The sequence below is a fragment of the Sciurus vulgaris genome, assembly GCF_902686455.1.
Source record: "Sciurus vulgaris genome assembly, chromosome: 3".
Taxonomy (NCBI): Eukaryota; Metazoa; Chordata; class Mammalia; order Rodentia; family Sciuridae; genus Sciurus; species Sciurus vulgaris.
The window spans coordinates 6,846,116-6,869,164 of record NC_136463.1 but is presented as its reverse complement, the minus strand read 5'-3'; the positions used below and the strand labels follow the sequence as shown (position 1 = coordinate 6,869,164).

At 55.2% G+C, this 23,049-nt stretch overlaps 1 protein-coding gene across 3 annotated transcripts in view; it reads left to right on the top strand.

The window, feature by feature from the left end:
- Positions 1-22,817, top strand: part of DNAI2 (dynein axonemal intermediate chain 2) — a 23,208-nt gene extending 391 nt beyond the window's left edge. The window contains exons 1-13 of one of the 3 annotated variants that reach the window (XM_079131955.1): positions 1,653-1,746; positions 2,592-2,785; positions 4,123-4,284; positions 5,288-5,409; positions 8,304-8,446; positions 9,561-9,674; positions 13,101-13,240; positions 14,214-14,336; positions 17,440-17,663; positions 18,664-18,799; positions 19,597-19,743; positions 20,485-20,712; positions 22,421-22,817. In XM_079131955.1, coding sequence (XP_078988081.1) covers positions 2,603-2,785; positions 4,123-4,284; positions 5,288-5,409; positions 8,304-8,446; positions 9,561-9,674; positions 13,101-13,240; positions 14,214-14,336; positions 17,440-17,663; positions 18,664-18,799; positions 19,597-19,743; positions 20,485-20,712; positions 22,421-22,507 — 1,809 coding nt within the window. In that variant the 5' untranslated portion in view covers positions 1,653-1,746; positions 2,592-2,602 and the 3' untranslated portion in view covers positions 22,508-22,817. Of the gene's footprint in view, positions 1-1,652; positions 1,747-2,591; positions 2,786-4,122; positions 4,285-5,287; positions 5,410-8,303; positions 8,447-9,560; positions 9,675-13,100; positions 13,241-14,213; positions 14,337-17,439; positions 17,664-18,663; positions 18,800-19,596; positions 19,744-20,484; positions 20,713-22,420 lie in introns of those variants that run through there. The other 2 variants (XM_079131956.1, XM_079131954.1) reach the window with 2 other exon arrangements.
- Positions 22,818-23,049: the final 232 nt, after the last annotated feature.

The window sequence follows — 23,049 nt, the reverse complement described above, 5'->3', positions numbered from 1 at the left end:
TCTTCTTTCTTTCTTTTTTCTCTCTCTTTCTTCTTTCTTTTTTTCTCTCTCTTTCTTTCTTTTTTTCTCTCTCTTTCTTCTTTCTTTCTCTCTCTTTCTTCTTTCTTTCTTTCTTTCTTTCTCTTTCTTTCCTTCCTTTCCTTTCTTTCGTGTGTGTGTGTGTGTGTTTTCTGGATCAAAGCCAGGGTCTTGCACATGTTAGGCAAACACTTGACCTTTGAGCTACATCCCCAGCCCCTCTTTTTTGTTTTCTGTGATGTTGTCTTTTGCAGTCCATTTTGAATTTTTGTTTGTGTATGATGGGAGGTAGGGATCTATGGTCTCTCTCTCTCTCATTTTTTTTTTTTTTGTCCTGGGGAATAAACCCCATGGTGCTTTGCCACTGAGCTACATCCACAGTCCTTTTTATTTTATCTTGAGGCAGGCCCTCACTAAGTTGCCCAGCCTGGCTTATAATCTGCAATCCTTCGGTCTCAGCCTCCCAAATCGCTGGGATTATAGGCATGCACCACTGTGCCTGGCTATGGTCACTCTTTGGATTGGGAATGTCCAGATGTCCCAGAACCATTTGCCAAAAACACAATCCTTCAGTTGTGCTGCCTTGGCACCTTCGTCAGAGGTGGGTCGACCCTAATGGTCAAGGTGTATTTCTGAACTTTCAGTCCCACTTCACCCCTCTGTGCGTCTGCCCTTGTGCCAGGGCCACACTGTCTTGATTACTCATGGTAGATTTTTTTTTTTTAATACTTCAATATATAATGTTTTATTTTTTGTTTGTTTTTTTTTATGATAGGTTTTAATAAGTGTTTCTTGCATTATTGGATGAAGTAATGGGAACTATAATTAGAACAAAGATAAAGCATACAGTTTGGCAGTCATAAAAGTTGTGCTTTCCAGAAACGTCTATATGATTCAATTTTTTAAACATAGGAGTCATTTTGAGTGTTTCTGAGCATCTTGGACGAAGGTTCCACATCCCTCCATGGCAGAGTTGTGTGTCAGTGGATCACTGCTCCAGCATTTCTGCTGTCAACTCGGCTTCCTCTCTTTCCTGAGTTTGGATATGTAGGCGATACGCCCTCCATTTTCCCACCAGGTGCCTATTTCGTTCAAAGGCAGCCACACCTGCTCACAGGCCAAAGCCTAATTTATTGGGTTCCAAAAGGCCTTGGGTCCTAAGTCCTGCCACAGCAAATTTGCACAGTTTATCTTTCCCAAACTACTGTGAGCTCTCATTCAACAGCTTTTTTCCAGGGCTCTCTGCCTCCAAGAGCTGTCTAAGCCCTCAGGAATTCCATACTAAAGGCCCAACTCCTGAGAGTTAGGGTGGCCAGCTAATGAACAGCCCTGCCAAAGTCCACAGCATAATGTCACAGACAGGCCTTGCCAGATGGCCAGCCACCTAAGTCACTGAGAATCTCTGGGTGTGATGGGGCAAGAGGGGTCAAGGTCTCTTTTGGATTGAGTGAAGGGCAGTTTGTGGGGACCGCGTTTCGTATGGAAGCCCTCCAATCAGCGAGGAGCCCTCCCTGGCCTTTGAACCCCAGCTTTGTGACTGCTGGGTGCTTCATTCCACCAGCCCAGCCAAGGTCTGCGGCTGGGGAAGGTAGGACCAGGACCCGAGGTCAGGGCCCTGCCCAGCTGCTTTCCCGTTCTCACTTTTCATGGCCAGTTGTGCAAATCAGAGGGGTTCCTGAGGGCTAGCTGTCTCTGCTGAGGAAGCCACCTGGCTCTGTTCATTCTCAGGTGACTCTCAGCTCTGCCCGGCTGGCGTGGTGCAGAGGGAAGAGATTCCCCGTGGGGCCTAGAGAGCCGTGGGGGGCGGAGCCTGGCATCTGAGAACTCTGGCATGGATAAGCCTTTTCCACAATTGGATGGGGAGTGGACAGAGGCTTCCAGAAGGGGCCCAGGGCTCTCAAATCATGTGCTATATGGTTCAGATCCAGAGCGCGGCAGGCAATTTAGCCCAACATAACCGCCATCAGCATTTCTTCCTGCCTCCCAATAAACATATTGATTCAGGAGAAATGACGTCAGTGGCTGGTCAGAGCTTGGGAGTCCAGCAGACCAGCCCTACCACTAACTAGCTGTGTGATTGATGCTGGGCCAGTCGCTCAGGGTCCTTCTGAGTATCAAATTCCTTCAAGTCAAATGATGGTTTCCTTGCCTGCCTCAGAGGGTATTTGCAAGAACTGAACAAGATCATTTATGCTTAGCATATGCTGAACCCTTAGGTGCATGCCAGGTGCAGTGCCCACACCATAATCCCAGCTACTGGCGAGGCTGAGGCAGGAGGATCCCAAATTTGAAGCCAGCCTGGGCAACTTAGTGCAATTCTTTCTCAAAACAAAAAGTGCTGGGGACGTGGCTCAGTGATAGACTGCTTGCCTATCATGTGTGGGGCCCTGGGGTTCCATCCCCAGTACAGCTACAGCAACAGATGTAGCTTCTGGACACCGGGCAGACCCCTAGGATTCCCCCCACCCCACCCATGAGCCAGAAGGGAACCTGAAGCAGCCCCATGAGACCCAGGCAGGGGCGGTGACCAAGGGAGCCCCTCACCCTTTCCCTTCTGCCCCGATCCCCCACAGCCCCAGGCACCATGGAGATCGTCTACGTGTACGTGAAGAAGCGCAGCGAGTTTGGCAAGCAGTGCAACTTCTCAGACCGCCAGGCCGAGCTGAACATCGACATTTCCCCCAACCCCGAGCTGGCCTTGCAGTTCGTGGAGCGGAACCCAGTGGACACCGGCATCCAGTGCTCCGCCAGCATGTCAGAGCATGAGGTGGGTCCCTGCCCCAAGGTTCCAGGTCAGTGAAGATACAGTTGGGCAAGGTGTACAGAAAGAGCAGGTCAGGGGTCCTGGGTGTCCTGTCCACCTGGAATCCGTTACATTAAGGACCAGTGTGGGCCTTGGAAGTGTGAGGGGGAGTCACCCAAGACCCACCACAGTGCCAGGCTTAGGAAAAGACGCAGCAGAAACTGTCCCCTGGACCAGGTGAGTGTCAATCAAGATGTTTTCTCCCAAGGGCTCTGGCCTCACCTGAGACTCTAGAGTCACTTTGAGCATTTGGTACTTCTGGAAGAGGGTTTTCTTTGGAGCGGGGATTCATATCTACAGGCAAAGCCCATCTTAGACAAAGGAGTGCCCCTCAGGAAGTTCTGGCAGGGAGGGCGGTCTCTGAGGTAAAAGCACTGAGGGCGATGGTCATGCCCTTTTGCCCTTTGGAGGCCCGGAGAGTTCTCTGTCCATGTGAGCCTGGTGATCAGCCCCTGATTGGGTCAGGAACTACTGAGATAACCCAGGTCAGGCCCCAAATCAAATGAGCGAGTCACTCCATTTGACTGGAACACATTCCTTGATCACGTGGGTGGCCCCAATGACTCACGGTTTAGATGAATTAGCTTCACAGCCTGAAGGCTATCTTGGGGACCATGGCACAGCCTCCAGCAAGATGGCGGCCTTGCTGGCCTCCATGCGCAGGCTCCTGCCAGAGCCCCACCCTGGCAAGACGTCTCACTCTTGGGAGAGCCAGCTTAACCATGGAAAGGAGCTGGAAGTGACAGCTCAGGGGCACAGGCTTCCCTTTGGGGTGATGGCCACACGGCACTGTGAATGGTAAGGCCAGGGAACTGCACACTTCAAAATGATTAAGATAGAAGTGTCGTGTTATGTGCATTTCACCACAATTTTTTTAAATGGGGAAAAGTTGACTGGAGCCAAGAAGCAAGTTCAACAGGTAAAACTTCCCCCAGCTCCAGAGGGGCTGCAGAGCAGGTCCCAGCTCTGAGTTGCGTTTAGTGTTTCAGTGTCTGTGACTTTGTTACTGGTGGGGCGGGATGGAATTATATACTTCTGTTTTCCTTCTGAATCTTGCAGAACAGGTAGGTGGGCTCCCGGGGCCCCCTAGGTTCAGGTATCTCTGAACTGGGTTTGCCCTGACCTGCAAAGTAGCTTCCTCCACAGGGTGGCACTGCAAGGTCACCTGAGCACCAGAAGGTGCCTTACTTGGTGGCTTTGGCCAGGGCACCTCATAGGGCCGTCTCAGGGATCCTGGTTTTCAGAAGCAGTGGCTGAATGGGTACCCAGAGATGGACGTCTCACCAAGGCACTCTGTCTAGGCGAACACGGAGCGGTTTGAGATGGAGACCCGAGGGGTTAACCACGTAGAGGGGGGCTGGCCCAAGGACGTGAATCCCCTGGAGCTGGAGCAGACAATCCGCTTCCGGAAAAAAGTAGAGAAGGATGAGAACTACATCAATGCTATCATGCAGCTTGGCTCGGTAAGGCTTCCGGCTCCAGACGTGGTGCCTCAGCCATCGCCCCCGTTCCCTGGGGTGCCACACCCCAGCTGTGCCTGCCCTGGGTTCACGTGGCTACTGTGGGGAAGGAGACCAGCCGCTGACCACACAGGCCCATAACTGAGCTGGTTTTAGGAGGAGCCTAAAAAGTGGGAAACCCCCCTGGGCAAAGTGGACCCCAATAGAGGTATTAGTGCACCCAACAAATTTGGAGCTAGCTTTAAGTCTTTGCCAGGCTCAGTGGAGATTGCAAAAATGAGTCTCACATACATCCTTCCCCAAAGAATTTGCAATCCCCTGGAGAGGCCAAAGTCCAACACAAAGACGTCGCCATGTCACAGAAAGGAAGAAGCACTGTAAGAGAAGTGAGGACCTGAAGTTTTGCCCTGAAGGAGGAACTTTGTTTCCCACTGAAGGGACTGGAGGTGGCCGATGGGCTTGGGCTTTCCCTTGCTAGATGTCTGGAATGGTGGCAGGGACCGCTTGTCCTGGTGTCTGCAGGACAGGAAGCAGGAGATGGGGGCCATATATATAGGACTGATTAAATTGTTTGACTAGAGCAACATTTTTCAACTTTTTTTTTTTCATTATTATCCCTTCCCAAGAGCATTTTTAGACATTTTTCTAGTCCCCTCCTCCCTCCATGAAATTTTAATGCCATAGGTAAATGGTGTATCCGTCTATGTGCCGTATATGCACCCAGTGCTTTGTATGCAGAAAGCGATATTAATACACCTTAAAAGCCAATTGAAAATGCTTGAGGGGGCGGAGCTCAGCGGGAGAGCACTAGCCTGGTCTGTGCAGGGTCCTGGGTTCCATCCCCAGCACTGCAGAAAAGAAAAAAAGAAAGAAAAAAAAACAAAGACAGAAAAATGCGCCGGCTAAAGAACATGAAAAGGCCACCGATCCTCCTTGTCCCTCTGTGCCAGCCCCCCAGTCCAAAGGGCCCTCTCTACTGCTGATCAATCCTGCTCTGTCCCCTCAGATCATGGAGCATTGCATCAAGCAGAACAATGCCATTGACATCTACCAGGAGTATTTCGACGACGAGGAAGAGGTGGAGGTGACCGAAGAGGCCCCTTCGGCTAAAACCATTAATGTCTTCAGGTAGCCTCCTAGCGAGGCTGGCTTCTGGCCAACCTGTCACCTCCCAAGGGGACTCCTCCTTACTCATCATTCCAGGCTGTGGTCACGATGCTCTCTGTGCCCAGGCTCAACAAGCGGCAGAGCAAGAAGGTGCCCAGCAGGAAGTGGTCCTGCCCTGCGGGGATGTGCGCTGGCCAGGCTTTCTGCAAGCTGTGAGCTAGGCACGGAGGGCTCAGCTCCCACAGTGCGGGGCAGCACCAGGCGCAAACCTCAGGGATCTAGTGGTGTCGTTGGGCACACGACATGGACCTGGGGATAAGCTCAGAGGACGGCAGGGTGGGTGTGGTCACTTGCGTGTGGATCTTTACTGCAGCGGGTGTGTGCTGACCAGAGTGGGAACAAGCAGCAGGGGCCTGGTCCCCGCAGTCCTGGTTCAGCTGCACAGTGGAATATCAGGGGCGGCAAAGGAATGGGGCAACTCCTTCCATGCCAAGATGGACCCCTTTCCAAGATGGGTTATGTGAAAACCAGACCAAATCAAGCAGTGGACTAGTATGGGGAGACTGTGTGCTAGTTTTCGTTTATTAATATTTTTGGTACTGGGAATTGAACCCAGGGCCACACGCATGATAGGCAAGCACTCTACCATTGAGCTACTTGCCAGCTGTTTTTATTTTTTTTAATTTTGAGACTGGGTGTGCTAAGTTGCCGAGGCTGGCCCTGAACTTGCAGTCCCCCTGCCTCAGCCCCTCAGTTGCTGGGATCACAGGTGTGGCCACTGCACCTGGCTGAGAGTGCTAACTCCTGCTTAGAAATGCACGTGTACATGTGCACGGATGTATTCATATGTGTGCGTGTCTGCATCTATGGACAAGGACACATGTATACTTCACATGCAGGCAATGCCTATGACTCTGGACTTCTGGCCTCCAGAACTGGAAGAGAGTGAATTTCTATTGTTAAAGACACCTAAGGCCAGGGGCATGGCTCAGTGGCAGAGCGCTTGCCCAGCATGTGCAAGGCCCTGGGTCCCCACTCCCGCACTGCAAAACAAGACAAATGACAAAAACAAACAAACCAAACAAAAAAAAATTTGGTACCTAGTTGTGGTACCTGGTTACCGCAGCCCTAAGAGGATAGCTCTGACTTAACACAGGACCTAGGGGCACATTCGTAGGATAAGGAAGGAGAGCTTGGGGACGGGAGTGGGGCAAGGACCAGGACATCCCATCCTTGAAGACTCGGTGAAAGGAGGTGCAGGTGGGGCCACTTTCGTGGTGGCGAGGGAAACAGGAGGGAGATGGTAGCGGAGGAGGGGAAGGGCGGACGGGTCCCCAGCCATGCAGGCCAAGGCATCTCTGGGCAGGGATCAGGTCTGGTCTGGGTGATGCAGATTACAGGGATGATAGGCATTTGGAGGTGACTGGCCTCTGGTGCCAACTTGGGGGATTCGTTTTGCCACCACAACTGACCAAGCATCCTAGGAAGTACCTGACCCTGTCCCAGCACAACTGGGAATGACCCCATTCTGATCCAGTGCTGCCTTGTGGGGTGCAGAGCAGGGCCAATGGCTATAGCCAGGGATGTACAGCAGCCCAGGAGGGCCTTTCCTGATGCCCCCACCCTCCAAGCCCTGCTGGGTTCTGACCCCTCATAAGGACCACTGGAACTAGAGGATGCACTAGACATTGTCCCAGGACTTCAGGCACGCAAAGCCCTGCCACTGGGCTACACCCCAAGTCCAGACCTCCAGACTTCAGGTTGAAAGCTTTAAGCTCATAACTAAATTGAGAAGTAAGTACCAAGAGTTCCCACATGCCCCTCCCCACCTCCCACTCTGAGCACACTGCCCACCAGTTGGACCTGTGTGGACAGGCACATCCCTGTCACTCAGTCTGAAGTTTCCCTCGGGGTCGTTCCTGAGGCTGCTCATGGGTTGGGGTGATGTATAGTGACAGGTATCCATCATTACAGTGTGGTACCGCGTAGTCCCCTGCCTCAGAATCCCCCACGCCTGGCTCCTCCTCCCTCCCTCACCCGGAGCCCCTGGCAACTACTCATCATCTTCCTGCCTCCATAGTTTGCCCTTTCCAGAATGTCTTGGAATTGGGATCATTCAGTTCGGCAACAGGCATCTGCTTAGTGACAAGCATCTAAGTTCCACGGTCTTTGCAGGTCTTGACGGCTCACCTCCTTTTAGCGCTGAATGCCATCCTGTTGTCTGGGTACACTACCATTTACCCACACAGCCGTCCAAGGACATTTTGGTTGCTTCCACGTCTTGGCAATTTGAATGTAGCTGCCATAAACATCCATATGCAGGGTTTTGTGTGGATAGAAGTTTCCGATTCATCTGAGCCGATACGGAGGCGTGAGATGGCTGGACTTCCTGACCCCTTTGGATTCTAATCGTAATGGAAGATCAGGCCCTGGCCAAACTTGCAGCCAGCAAAGTGTTAAACTGGAATTTCATGTTTTGTTTGTTTCCATTGTCTTGGTTTTTATTATTACCTTCTATTTATAGTTGGTGAGACTGGTTTTCCATTTATGGGAGTCTTGTCAACTTGGTTTTGATTTATTCTTTCCATTTTTTATTGGCGCATTATGATTATACATAATGGTGAGATTCATTGTTATGCATTTGTACAGGCACAGAATAACAATATAATTAAAATAACAATATAATTTAAATAACAATATAATTTGGCTTATATCATTCCCCAGTATTTCCCCTTTCCCTCCCCTCCTCCCTCCCCTTCCACTCTGTTTTTAAAATAGATTTTCTGAAGTGAAGGTGGTTCCTTAGATATATTTGAGTATTTTTTTAAAGAAAAAAATCAAGTTGTGCTAGAATTACTAGAACCTGGAGAGGAGCCCCACCCTCCAGCCTTCTGCTCCCCTTGCTCTCCCCAAAGGGACCCACAGGACATCAAGCGGACGGCCACACACGTCTCCTGGCACCCCGATGGCAACCGGAAGCTGGCAGTGGCCTATTCTTGCCTGAATTTCCAGCGGGCGCCTGCAGGCATGAGCCACGAGTCATACATCTGGGACCTGGGTGAGAAGCAGGGGCCTCTTGCTGGCCAGGGAGGCTGAGGGGGGCTGGGGCCACTCCAGCGGGGGAGGCGAGGGGGAATGACAGGAGGAAAGCAGTCCCGTCCCTTCCCTGCCTGGCTTCAAGCACAAAGCCAAATCAGAGGCAGGAAACCCCAGGGTGTTTTTGGTTTTGTCTTTTTTTCCCTCCAGCAGTGCTGGGGGTTGAACCCAGGACCTCACACACGCCAGGCAGGCCCTCTACACCGCGCTGACATCCAGCTCCAAAGTCCAGGTTCTTAATCTGGGACCTTAAAACCAGACCCCAGCCAGGGCACCATGGCGCACGCCTGTGATCCAGTGACTGGGGAGGCTGAGGCAGGAGGATGGCAAGTTCAATGCCAGCCTGGGCAACTTAGTGAGACCCTGTCTTGACGTAAAATTTTATAAAGGGCTGGGATGTATCTCCATGATGGAGCACCCCAGCCAGGTTCCATCCCTAGGACTGAAAACAAACAAACAATGACCAGACCCCAGGGGATTCCAATGGTCGGTCCCTAGAGAGCCCATGGGAAAGATGCCCAGCAGGACTGAAAAGGAGCCCAAAGGGAAGGGAGGGCACTGGGGCCTGACCCCACTTTGCTGGGACCCCGACCACTACCTCACGGCGGGGACAAGGGCTGGCGGGGAGCAGCACCCCAGGCTCCGTTTATCCTCCTCGTTACAGTAAGCGCGTAGGCGCTGCCTGGAGCTGACCCGAGCAGCTCACCAAGCTCTGGCAGCAACCCCGGCGTGGACTCCAGCATCGCCCCCGCCATAAGCCTGATTCGAAGGAGTTTGCGGAGCGTTGACTTGATGTACAAGCCTTAGTCTTAAAACCTTGTTTCACACCAAATATGAGAAATGGGTAGAACTGGAATTAAACACCACATCCACGCCTCAGTCCCAGTCCCCCTAGGCAGAGCCAGTAGCTAAGATTTTAGGCCACAGAGGCCAGAGGAGGCAGCCCAGAGAAAGATGGGGGGCGTCTGACGGGCTTCCTCCTGCCCACCCTCCTCAGGGAAAGGGGTTAAACCAGCTGACCCTGTCCTTTTCTGTCCAGGCCTGAAGGGATCATTTTTTTCCCCCTTGCTTTATAGAAAACCCTAATAGGCCTGAAATTGCTCTGAAGCCACCTTCCCCGCTGGTCACCTTGGAGTACAACCCCAAAGACTCCCACGTGCTCCTGGGCGGGTGCTACAATGGCCAGATAGGTAAGGAGGGCCCACGTTCAGCCAGCAGCCTGGCATGGTGCTGTGGGGCCAGAGTCCACACGCCTGCCTGGGCTCGTCCTGGAAGACCAAGAGGGTGGGCACTTCCTGCACTGGCCAGCCCGCTCTAGTCCACTTGAGTAAGTCTGACGTTGGCTCAAAGTAAAAAATCTTAGAAGCTGAAGTTCAAGTCAAGCCAAGGAGCTTGTGTCTGGGGCCACCCATAGAGGGACGGCGAGACCCCTGTGAAGCCCGTCGAGGGAGAGGAACCAGGGGATCCGCGGGGCGGTGGCTCCTGGCCTTGTGGAAGGAGTCCGGGAACCCTTCCTCTTCTGCCTTTTGGAGGAGCTTGTGAAGAATTAGTACTGATTGTTTCAGTGTTTGCTACAATTCACCGGGGGAGCCACCAACCCTGGGTTTCCCTTTATTTGGCATCTTTAGAATTCCTAGTTCCATCCGTGTGTTCCGGGCCCCTTCCCATTTTCTGTTTCCCCTTGAATCTGTTTGGACAGTCTGTCTTTGGAGGCACTCTGCCATGTGGCCTCTGCTTGGTAGGCTCCTGACCATGCGTGGCAACCACACAGTCGTTTCCGTTTCTGCAAGGACGGTGGTCACAGCCCCCTGCCATTCCTGCTTTCAGTCAACTGCACCTTCCCTTTTCTTCCCTGGTCTAGATTTGTCAGTTTCATTTTCTTTCCAAGAACTGACTTTTGGCTGGGCGCGTTGGCGCACGCCTGTGATTCCAGCACCTTGGGAGGCTGAAGCAGGAGGATCACAAGTTCAAAGCCAGCCTCGGCAGCTTAGTGAAGCCCTAAGCAACTCAGCAAGACCCTGTCTCTAAATAAAATATATCAAAAGGGCTGAGGGTGTTGCTCAGTGGTTATGCACTCCTACAGTCAATCCCCGGTGCCAAAAAAAAAAAAAAAAAAAAAAAACAACTTTTGACTTTATCGATTTTCTCCACTCCAATCTTTATTACTTCCTTCTTGCCCATTCCAGGCAAAAACACTCAGCCACCACGTTACAGCCCTGGCCTAGTTTTTGTGTTTGTTTGCTTTGCTTCTTACGTGTTGGCCTCCGCAGCTGTGAATTTCCCTCTGGGCTCTGCTTTAGCTGCACCCCTACATCCTGGTCTTAGTGTTCTCATGCTTGACCCACAACGTTCCGGGTGCCCCCTCTTCCTTTCCTGTTTGACTCCGTGGTGTTTAGGAGTGTGTGTGTGTGTGTGTGTGTGTGTGTTTCCACCTGCTTGGGATTTTCTAGTTTTCCTCTAGCTATGGATTTCTGCTTTCATTCCATTTTGGTCAGAAAAGCCTGTGCACGATTTCAGCCTTTTCAGCATTGATGGAGACTTGTATGGCCACTCTGCGGCCTCTCCTGGAGAACATTCGGTGTGTGCTTGAGAAGACTGTCTTCTACTCAACGTCAAGGGCAGTATTCTGTGCATGCTTCTTCCTGAGTGTGGCCTGGCCACAGTCCAGCACACAGCCAGCCCATGCCGGTGGCCTCTAGATGTCCAGCAATGTGTCCGAGCTTTCCAAGGCCCTGTGGGCAGCTCCTGATCCAACTTCTTCTTTAAAACCTGCTGTTTACCCCACCTGTTACCCACAGCCTGGGGAAGCTGCCCTGATCACCAGCTGCCTGCATTTATGCCCCAAGGAAAAGACTTTTCTGCCCTGAGCAAACTCTGAGTCAAGTCAGATGCAGACACTCTGCAAGAGGAATCCTCCAGGGAACCACCAGATAGGCCAAATGCTGACAGTACGCTGCACGCCTCAGCTGACTCCAGAGTTCTGAAAAAGTTGGTTTTGACCATTTTTGTCAGTTTTCATGTTGCGACTTTGGAAGAATTTTGGAAGTCCTTACTCTGCTGTGTCTGCTGATGGCACACCTGGAAAACAGATTGTGGGGAGAGGGAATGAATCGCTACTAAGATCAGAAGAACCCTGCCACATTCGGCTCCAAATGTCCCTGCCTGCTCTCCACCCCCACAACACCACCCAGGCCAGTCTTGACCTTGGGCATAGAGGGGTTCCCCATCCTCCGGCTTCATGAGCTACTTTCAGAAATAGGAGGAAAGGCTAAGACTGCCCGCCACAGAGGCTGTGGCCAGGCTGCCCTGGGCCTCCTGAGGCCCCATTTCCCTCTCAGACCTGCTCCCTCCCTGGGGAAACTCTCAGGCTATGATACAGACGCCCATAAATCTCCCTGCCACATCATCTGGGTGACAGAGCTCTAAGACCGAAGCAGGACCTTGTGACATGACTTATTCAGGAGTCTGCCTCACTCGTTATTCACGACCCCCTTCAGGGGCGCCTCCTGCCAGCTCGGAGCAGCCTGGGCTCTGGAGCCTTGTCGCTGTAAGAAGGGGTCTCAGTGGGGACATGTGGGACCCGTGGACCCACCCTTGAGCACTGCTTTGCCCAAGCAGAGCAAGCTTAGCCAAGAAAGCGCACAGCAGCACACACCTGTGGTCCCAGTGACTCAGGAGGCCGAGACAGGGATCACAAGTTCAAGGCCAGCCCCAGCCACTTAAAAAGGACTGGAAATGTAGCTCAGTGGTAGAGCACCCCTGGGTTCAAGCCCCACTACAGAAAGAGAGAGAGAGAGAGAGAGAGAGAGAGAGAGAGAGAGAGAGAGAGAGAGAGAGAGGGAGAGGGGAAAACACATGACCCATACATTACCCGTTACTGGCGGGTCCAGGCCAGTCCAGGGGCAAAAGCCTTGGACTTAGGAGGCTATTAAGTCAAAACTCAGGAACCAAGTACTTTGGTTGTTCTACAAAGCAGTTTCCTGGAAAGGCTCTGAGTGAGCGGAGGGGGGCCCTCATGCACGCCCCTGGAAAATGAAAACAGAATTGATCGGGACAGAAAGCAGATAGGCTCCACGTGTTTCTTGGCAGAGCAGGAAGAACAGATGGTCAAGCTCCTCCGAGAGTCTCTCCAGGAGGCAGCAAAGGGGCGGAGGATGAAAGGGGGAGCAGCAGGAAGCTCGGCCTCCTGGGGCCTCTCCTCGGGCTCTTCCCCTTGGCCTCCCTCACTCCATCCCAGGGTCACCCCAGCCTCCCTGCCACCTCCCCTGGGAGGCCTTCCCTGACCAGCCAGTTTCTCTGCAGGAGCAATCACAGCCTGGCTCTTCTTGCCACCTGGCCCTGCCCTCCTGTGGACCAAGCCTGGCCCATTCCCCAGGACTGGGTGGTGCTCAGCGCCCCGCAGGGCACCCCGGAGAAGGAAGCTTGCACCTGGGAGTCCCTCGGGAGGCTTTGTGCTGGCTGGTAGGAGGACTCAGGCTGGTCTGAGCCTGGTCCCAATCCCAGAATCTACACACCGTCAAACCCAGAGCAGCAGCCTCCCTCCCTGGCGGCTCCCGGCACCAGAAAGGAAGAGCTGGGGCCTCTTTTCACCCGTGTCTCCTCCCCTGCCCTGCCAGCCTGCTGGGACACGCGGAAGGGCAGCCTGGTGGCAGAGCTGTCCACCATCGAGTTCAGCCACCGAGACCCTGTGTATGGCTCCATCTGGCTGCAGTCGAAGACGGGCACCGAGTGCTTTTCGGCATCTACAGATGGACAGGTACCGCTGGCCAGGCCCCAGGGAGAGGAGGAGGCTGGCACGGGGCCCTGCTTCCCACCCAAGGGCCTGCAGAACCTTTCATCGTACATTTTATTTCTAAATTGCATAGTGGGTAACGCATGCACGTGGAGCAGGATCCCAAAGATGCAAAGTCAGACAGTGGGACGCCTTCCTCCACCCCTGCCCACAACCCGCCAGCCCGCCCCGGGGGTCTGGTTTCCTGTGCCCGCCTGAGACATTCTGATACCTTTCAAGCAAGCACACGCCTCTCTTCTCTGGTCTTTTTGCATGCTTTACACCCTGTCCCGTGTGTGATATTTTCATTTAGCGTATCTCAAAGACATTTCGTATTTCCAGAAGCACTGCCCCATGCCTGCTAGGGAACGCACGACGCAGGGGTGTCTATTTAAGCGTCTATTTAAGCATTTTTTTGTTTTGTACTGTGGGATTGAACTCGGGTACTTTACCACTGAGCCACATCTCCAGCCCTTTTTATTTTTAGTTTTTGTACTTTGAGACAGGGTCTCACTAAGCTGCCACGGCTGGCTTTGAACCTGCGATCTTCCTGCCTCAGCTCCCCAGTCTTTGGGATATTTAAGTAGATTTTTTGTTCTGCTCCTACCAGAAGAAATAGAGCACAGAGAGTCTTCGAACCTAGATTACTGCCCGCAGGGAGAGGGTCAGAGTTCCCGTGGGATTTCCCTGCCGCTAGGTCTCGCTGTGCCCTGGGGAGCCTTGCAGATTGCAGATTCCTGGGCCCGCAGCTGGCGGTTTTGATTCAGTAAGGCTGGGGCCAGGCCCTGGCTCCTGGATTTTACGCAGCCTGCTGGTGACCCCGATGATCAGCCAGGCTGGGGACCCGCGTCCTCCGCAGCCATTCGCCAAGGGCACTTTATACCCTCAGCTGAGGGAGGCGGGGCAAGAGCCACCGATGGGACCTCGAAGTCTCAAAGTCGCCCCCACTTGCTGCCAGGTCATGTGGTGGGACATCCGCAAGATCAGTGAGCCCACCGAGGTGGTGGTCATGGACATCAGCAGGAAGGAGCTCCTGGAAAACGCCCTGGGCGCCATCTCCCTGGAGTTCGAGTCGACTTTGGTGAGTTTTTCTTGCTCTCCCTTCCCCAGCTTCCCCTGGCGGGGCCAAGACAAGCCAGCACTAGCGTGTCAAAGGCCTGTGACCCAGGACCTTGGCCGCAGCCCTCCACTGGCGTGGTCTCGACAAGGATGCTCCAGCAGGGGGCAGCAGAGCCCCTCGGGGAAGGGCCCATTGCCATGCCCGCTGAGCCACCCATCGCCGGGTGGCCCTGGGGAACAGGTGATCTTCAACAGAACAGGATTCCTGAAGCGCCCTGTTGTATGGGAAGAGGTCTGACCAGGACCAAAGCCCAGATTTCCCCTGCCTCACCGGGGGTGTTGGTGTGATCGCTTTCCTTCTCGAGAGAGAAGTGAGATGAGAGGAGACCCTTTCGAAAACCAGGGCCCAGGCCTGGTTAACAGCGAGGAGTGGGCTGGGGTGCAGCCAGCCACCCAGGGCTTCCCTCGCAGGCATGAGGCGCCGGGTGAGGCGCCGGGCTCCATCCTCAGTCCTGAAAATACACAAATATATAAACAGTAACTGAAAAGGAACCCTAAAGAAAAAAGGAAAATTTGGCCATGCTTGGGATGCGTCAGCAGAGGGAAGTTTCTGCAAGCAGCTGTTGAGCACACCCCAGACAAGACAAGGGCTTGTCACGCGGCTCTTGGCTGGGCTGGCTCCTGACCTGGGCCCTGGCATAGAGGACGGAGCACTGGAGGCAGGCAGGGTGGGTCGGAGGGCTCAGGAAAGGATCTGCCCTAGACACGGGGATTTCCAGGCCGCGCTGGAGGTGATGAGCACCGGGCCAGTCCTGAGCTCCACGCCTGCCCCTTACCGGGTGGGCATTGTGCGGGACACCCAGGCTGCCTCAGGCGTGAGCATAGGTCGTCATCGGTGCCACGGCGTTCCACACCTGGGGACTTCCGGGGCCTCTCAGCTCTGTTCAGTTCGCCTGTGTGGGTTTTTTCTTCTTCCTCTTCTTTTTTGTGCTGGGGACAGAACCCAAGGCCTTGTGCAAGCTAGGCAAGCGCTCTACCCCTGAGCCACACCCCCAGCCTGTGTGTGTATTTTTAATGAGGTTTTCAAAATCCATAAAATGGCCTGTCTTTACCCCTTCGGGGTATAAGGCAGCGTGCAGCGTGTTCCTGTTGTGGGGCGACCATCGCCACCTGCCTTCTCTGCGACTTTTTTCATCTTGCAAAACTGAAACTCCCGCTAGGCACAGTGGTGCACGCCTGTGATCTCAGTGACCTGGGAGGCTCAGACAGGAGGATCACAAGTTCAAGGCCAGCCTAAGAAACTTAGTGAGGCCCTGTCTCAAAGAAAAATAATAATGAAAAGGGCTGGGAGTGTGGTTCAGTGGTAGAACGTCCCTGGTTTCGGTCCCCAGTACCAAAACCAGAACAAACAAAAAATAAGCACAAAAACTCAAACTGCTCACTCACTGAGAAAGAGCATCCCACCTCCCTGTCGACCAGCCTACTTTCCATCTCTGTGGATCTGAATGTGCTAGGGATGTTCTGTGAATGTGATCATAAAACATGTGTTATTTTCACCTTGCACAATGTCCTCAGGGTCCATCCAAGCTGTAGCAGGTGCCAGAATCCCCCTCCTCTTCAGGGCTGAGTAATACTCTGTTGTGTGGGTGGACGCCATTTTTTTCATCCACTCATCTGTCCGTGGATGCTCAGGTTGCTCCCATCTCCTGGGTAGTGTGGCTCATTCTGCTAGGAACACAGGTGTGCACTGTCACCGGTTTTGAAAGGACTTTTGGAAAGGCTGTGGCACCTCCTGAGCTGCTGTTGACAAGGCCCTGCTGTTCTCTGCCAGAGGGCCGGGTTGTGGGGAGCTGCCAGGGGCAGGGTGGGGGCTCACTCAATTGCTCAACAAAGACCTTTCAAGCCCCTGCTCACACCAGGCACCATTCCAAAGTGACTCTGCCCTCAAGCCGTGTGACTTTTTGTTGTGGGAAAGACAGACAATGAAGAAATAAAATACCTGTACTGGAAGGTGCCGAGGCCTCTGAGCAAAGCAGAGAGCAGGACAGGCGGTCTGGAGCCTGGGGCCAGACTGCGGGGTCAGGCTGGCTGTGAGAGGAGCCATCCGGAGTCCTGCTTGCACAGGTGGGAGCAAGAATCGCCCAAGTGGATGACCGCGGAGAGAGTGCTCCAAGCCCGGGAGGCGGAGGCAGCAAAGGCCCCGAGGCAGCAGCTTACCATGTGCAGACGCTGGCTACTGCTCGGTGGCGGGGCAAGGGTGGCCCAGAGCCCACTGGCTGCCCATGCTGCAGCCCCTCCTATTAAGGGCCTCGGCGTGGACCAGCTCTCCCACCTGGCTTCCCTACCGACTCCACGCTCTGGCCTTCCTGTGATCACAGGGTGGCAGGTGCACACGCAGATCCCGCTGCAGGGCCGTTGGGAGGCCCTGTTCACACAGGGGAAGGGGACAGCGGAGAGAAGCGAGGGTTGGGCTCTGCTTCCTCCTGAGGACGCTGGGCGCCGTCTCTTAGCTCCCCAGCGTCCCCACTCCCACCAGAGTGCAGCGCTCTGTGTTCAGCCCTGAGAGATCACAGTGCCTGGGCCTGGCAAGACGGGGCCCCCGCACAGAGAGGGAGGCACCCGTAAATGTCACGCTCCCCACAAGGAGCTCAAGACAGAGGGGACAGGCGCATCACCAGCTGCCAGGCAGCTTTCCCAGTGTGGGGGACCACCTGCCCGAGTCCTCAGGGACGTCTAACCAGGACAAAGCTAGGGATCGCGTCGCCGTGTCTGATAAGGCTCTGCCTGCCTCCCCAGGGATGGGTTGGCACTGCGTCCTGCTCTGGGCCTTGTTTATCTGTACACTTTCAGGATGCTGGTGGCAAATGCTTAATGGACACAGCAATGCTCCTTGAAGGGGCTAATGGTGACCTCCAGGGACCAGAATATCAGGGAGGGACTCATTAAGCCTGGGGTCCTTGAGCAGGTTCCCAAGACTGGGGATAGTGGGGACAGAAGAGCTGGGTGGGTCTCAGGCTGAGCAGATTCACCTGAGAGTCCTGTGAGCACCTGCAGAGCCCCTGGGCAGCCTGCTGGTCATGCCACCCTGTCCCACCGCCCCTTCCCCTCTGTCACCCCCTCCACAGCCAACCAAGTTCATGGTGGGCACTGAGCAGGGTATAGTCATCTCCTGCAACCGCAAGGCCAAGACCCCAGCCGAGAAGATCGTGTGTACCTTCTCAGGCCACCATGGCCCCATCTATGCCCTCCAGAGAAACCCCTTCTACCCAAAGAACTTCCTGACCGTAGGGGACTGGACAGCCCGCATCTGGTCAGAGGACAGCCGGGAGTCGTCCATCATGTGGACCAAGTAAGCCCCCAGGAGGCTGGGACAGGGAGGAATGCAGAGGAGGGGAGGGGAGGGGACGGAGGAAGCCAGCCCAGAGCCTCCGTGGCCATCGGTAAAATTTAGCAAATAAGAGTAGAGGCTTCCTGGAAGGCTGAGGCAGGAGGGTCGCAAGTTCGGGGCTGGACTTAGCAACTTAGTGAAATGCTGTCTCAAAATTAAAAAAGAAAAAGGACGGGGATGTAGCTCAGTGGTAGAGCGCCCCTGGGTTCAATCCCTACAACTACCATACAAAGTACAGGATTCCCAGTTAAATTTGAATTTCAGGGGAAAAAAAATAAAAGCAATGACTAATATTTTCAATACTAATATTTGGGATGTGCTTACACTAAAAACTATGTATTTGTCAAACATCTGCAGAAGTTCTTTTGTCTTGACCATTTTCCCGCCGGTGGCCTCACTGGCCACAGGCTGAGCTGCAAAGGAGGCTGGGAAATGTAGTCCCTGGTGTGGCCGCAACAGGCCCAGCTGTGACTGTACCACCCTGGAGGAAGGGAGAAGGAGCGTGATGGAAAATTCCAAGTCTCCACCATGAGCGTGCCCGCGTGCGAGTGTGTGTGTGTCTGTGTGTGTGTGTCTTAAAATGTTCCATGTTCACTGAGCAAACTTTAGCAAATCCAGACTAAGCCAAGTAGGAAGCATAACTGCCGGCATCAGTTAGGAACTTCCCCGGGTATGTCCTCCCTCCTGCTGCCTCTGTGTGCCCCGGGTCTGGCCCCAAGCCAGCAGCATGTTGCTGAGGAGAAATGCCAGTGCCCAGCCCATGGGTAGGACTAACCTGGAGCCCTGTGAAGAGCGGCCCATGTGCCCAGGGCGGGTGAGGCTGGCGTGGCTAGAAGTCAGACACAAGGAAGAACTTCCTGCCCAGCAAGGCCCTGGAGCATCTAAGAGAGCAGAGCTGTGGCTCAGTGGGCGCTCTGTCCCTCTCCACCACGGTCCCCGACCCTCCGTGCTGGCTCCCCAGGTACCACATGGCTTACCTCACGGATGGCGCCTGGAGCCCCATCAGGCCGGCTGTGTTCTTCACCACCAAGATGGATGGAACCCTGGACATCTGGGACTTTGTGTTCAAGCAGTGTGACCCTGCCCTCAGCCTGAAGGTCAAGTGCACCCCCTCCCTGTGCATCCAGGCCCCCCCATGAGCGGGTCCCCCCAGGGTGCTAGTGGGTATGGTGTGGGCAGTGCGGGAGTGTGGCCGGGCTCTCTGGGTGGGGCTCACAGGGCGAGTCACACACTGGCTGGCTGTGACCCTTGCCTTGGGGGCATGTGCTCCTACCCAGTTAGGGACCTGGGGGACATTAAACCTGGTGGCATGGCAGACTCACCCAGAGGAAATTAAAGTATAAAAGAAAGCAGATGCCTGGCCTCTCCTTCCCCAGGCCAATCCCTTCAGACCCTGGACGTGGGCTCCTGGCAGCTACCACTTCCGGCCTGAGCCCACATCAGCCCAGCTGCGGCTGAGACCTGCTGGCCTGGGCTGGGAGGCCATGTGCTTCAGGACCCGGGGTTAATGGACTGGGTTGACGGGGCTGATGGGGCTGGAGGCTAAGGGCCTTTTTTTGGTAGTGGAGACTGACCCAGGAGTGCTTTGCCACTGAGCCACATCCCTGGCCCTATTTGGTTTTCGTTTTGAGACAGGGACTGGCTAAGTTCTGAGGCTGCCCTTGAGCTTGCGATCCTCCTGCCTCAGCCTCCAGAGTCGCTGGAATTACAGGCGCACTCCACAGTGCCTGGTTTGGCCCAGGGTCTTGATGTTGAGTCTCTTGAGTCTGAACTTCACCCTGTAGAGGGGTGTCACCAAGGGTGTTTGAACAAGGCTGAGGATCTAAGTCTCCCCAGGGGTCAGATGATCAGACAAATGTGACTTTGCTCCCCCCACCCACTGGCTCTCCAACAGGTCTGTGACGAGGCCCTCTGCTGCCTCCGGGTACAGGACACTGGATGTCTCATTGCCTGTGGCTCTCAGCTGGGGACCACCACCCTGCTAGAAGTCTCCAGCGGGCTCTCCACCCTCCAGAGGAACGAGAGGAACATAGCTTCTTCCGTAAGTGCCGGGCACCAGGGCGATGCATGTCCCCTCCCCCACCCCGGGACATGGCGGGCACCTCTAGGGTGAGTTCTGTGGACGGTGGCGATAGTGTCCTCCTGCCCGTGCTTGAGCACAGCTCACCACGTGGGAGGGTTTCTTTACCTCCCAGGCTTCAGCTTTTAGCCGTTAACCAAAGTGATTGGACTGGGTCCATTTGTCTAGTCCCAAACAATATAATTTATTTGTATTTTTTTGGCAGCAGAACAGTTCTAACGAAGGCTCAGCAGGTGTCAACAGAGACACCAGACAGAAGGGACGTGCTTTGGGGAGGGGCTGCGGCACCCCTCCCTGGGCAGCCCTGGGGCGCACTCCCCAACAGCATGGGGCTCCCCGCGGGGTTGCAAGCCCCCAGCACTGAGGCCTGGGAGAGCCTTCTGGCTCTGCCTGAGCCCGGAGTCTCACCACTGCGCTGGCCCTCCTCTGGCCCCAGGGCCGCCATGCTGCTTAACCCCCAAAGCCTCCTCCACCCTGTGGTCTGTGCTTGGCGCTCCTGGGGATTGAACACCCTGGTTTCCCCGCGCCAGCCTTCTGGCACCAGTGTCTGGCTCTCCTTCCTTGACGCTGGCCCTGCATGCAGATCTCTGTGTCCTGCTTGGAGCAGAGTGAGGACAGCCCAATAGAAGCCCAGCAGGGCCCGGTGCTGGCATCCCTGGCGGTCCACCCCCTTCCCACTGGCCTCTGTCCCGTGTGCCTCAGATATTTGAGCGGGAGACCCGGCGGGAGAAGATCCTGGAGGCCAGGCACCGAGAGATGCGACTGAAGGAGAAGGGCAGGGCAGAGGGCAAAGACGAGGACCAGCGGGAGGATGAGCTGGTGGTGGACCTGGATGGTCTGGTCGCCAAAGCCGAGGAGGAGTTCTTTAGCGTCATCTTCCAAGAACTCAAGAAGAAGGAGGCGGAGGCCATGGAGAAGAAGCCAAAGCAGGTAGGGGCCTCAGCAGGGGCCGGCGGGGTGCTGGGAAGGGGCCCGGGGCCTGTTCTGCCTGCTCACAGACTTCCTGGTGACCTCAAGCCAGTGGCCTCTGGGCTGGACTTTCCCTTGTCCATCTGGCAACAAGCAGGAATTGCTGGCTCCCCGCTGGGGAACTGTGCTCCCAACAGACTTCGAGCTCCTTGAGGGCAGGGTGTGCCCCAGCCTCCCTGTCACCCAGGCGCATCTGGATATGCACAGCATCCCAGTGCAGGAGGGCCCTGGGCACAGCCAGCTGTCAGAGGAGCGAGTGCCCCGAGGCCCCGGGAGGGCATCCCCGCCTGGTGTCAGGAGTGCGTTTGTGATAACTCTTCTCCCCTGGCCCTGACTCTGAGGCACTTCGTAGCTGTATCTCCTGGGCTAGGAGGATGAGCTGTGGGCGGTGGTACACACCTGTGCTCCCAGCGACTCGAGAAGCTGAGACAGGAGAGGCTCAAGTTCAAGGCCAACATCGGCAATTTAGCAATTCAGCAATAGAAAGGGCTGGGGATGTGACTCTGAGGTCGAGCACTTGCCTGGCATGTGTAAAGCCCCGGGTTGCATCCCCAGTGCTGGGGGTGGGAGGGGAGAGTATTTAGTCACCTTCCAGGCTCTCTTCTTCAAGGAAGAAAAAAGACCTTGTCTGCCTGTGACTTGTCCTTAGGGGCCCACAGATAAGATGTCAAGATGGGAAGGAGCCAGAGCTCACCATGTCAGGGGAAAGGGCCAAGTCAGCCTTGCTAGGATCCACACACCCGTGCACACACCCAAAATGGAAACGGGGCCCTTGTTTAAAAAGCGTTTGAAGACAGTAGGCCCTGTGTGACTGCAGACCCCTGGGACTGTCCCCCCATGAAGCTGGATGAGCAACAAGGACAGTTCCTGGTCGCCAGTGGAGTTGGGGGAGGGAGGGGAGTACAGGGGAACATCCCTCCTGGCCCCTCCCCCTGGCACTAAGGAACTTGTGCGGGGCGTTTGGCATCTGGAGGTCCTTGGATAGGGGCCGCTTGTTCTAGCACTGAGTGAGGCAGGCAGGGTACAGAGCTCGTTCATCTGTGCAGAGGCAAGGCGGGGGTCCTGGGTCTCTGGCCTGAAGCTTCTCCCACCCACCATCCCTGGCCTGTCCAGCCCTGCAGAAGGCAAAGGTGACCTTGGCTTCCTTTTACGGTGCGATGTGGCCAACAGGCCCTGCACTCGGTGCCCTAATCCTTAAGATGTGCTCCTCACGACGACTTGAGCAGAACGTTCAAGCTGAGCCTCAGGCCTGAGGCTCACAGACCTGGCCCCCTCCGCCCGCCACGCCCTTGCTCCTCCTTTCTCCTGGTCTGCAGTCGGCCCAGATTTCCCCAGGCCTGAGGCTGTCCTGTCTGTGACGGCTCCCTCCACCCTTATCTCCAATCCTTGGTCAGCCCTGCAAGGTGTCAGGGCCACGTTGCAGCAGGAGCTGGCCCCAGGTCACCCAGCCTGCCAACAGCAGAAGCAGGACTGTCAGTCACGAGGCCCTGTCCACCTCTCTTGCCCTTCCAGCCCTGAGCACCCACCAGGCCCTCGCCAGCGCAGAGCTGGCACCGTGGGCTCCGGGGCCAGCTGGGCTTCAGGCAGCCGGCTGCCTCTGGCCTCATGGGGCTCACGTCCGAGCAGGGAGAAGGCTGGCCCCTCCCCAACAGTTCGGTTTTTCCTTCAGCAGAGGAAAAGTTCCGACATGGACGATGTGGAGGAGAGAGAGGGCGGCTCGGAGGAAGAGGTGGAAGGAGAGGAAGTGCCAACCTAGGTCGGCCCCTCCCTTACCCTCCTTGCCGCACTGCCCGGTCCTCCAAGTGAGAAGCTCCCTGGAAGCATCATTGTCGGGGACATGCTGGGCCCCCACCCCACCCTACAAGTCACCAGCCCGCACTGGAGCTGAGTCCTGAGCAAGCCCGCTGGGGAGGAAAGGGCCGGGGCTCCTCCCTGCACTAACACACCCCACTCAGCCACCTGAGCCCACCCAGGACCACCTTAGAGTGTGCACCACCTTCAGGTCTGGCCCTGGAAGCTTCTCTCAGGTTGCCCCCAATTTGTCTTCTTTTGACAACTGCAAGCCCCGGCCACAAGTGGGGGGGGGGGGCAGGGCCTCCTTCCTTTCTACCCTCCTTAGTCTGCAGCAAACTGGGGAGACAAAATCTGTCTTTCCCAGCAGCCCCCCAGGCATGGCTACACCCTAGCCAGCCACCCCAGAGGCCCCAAGGGACAGTCATGGGCTTCTGTTTTCTGAATTCTTGTAAAATTAAAGTAATAATAACAGGGTCAATGACAAACGCTTATACGCGTCCTGCT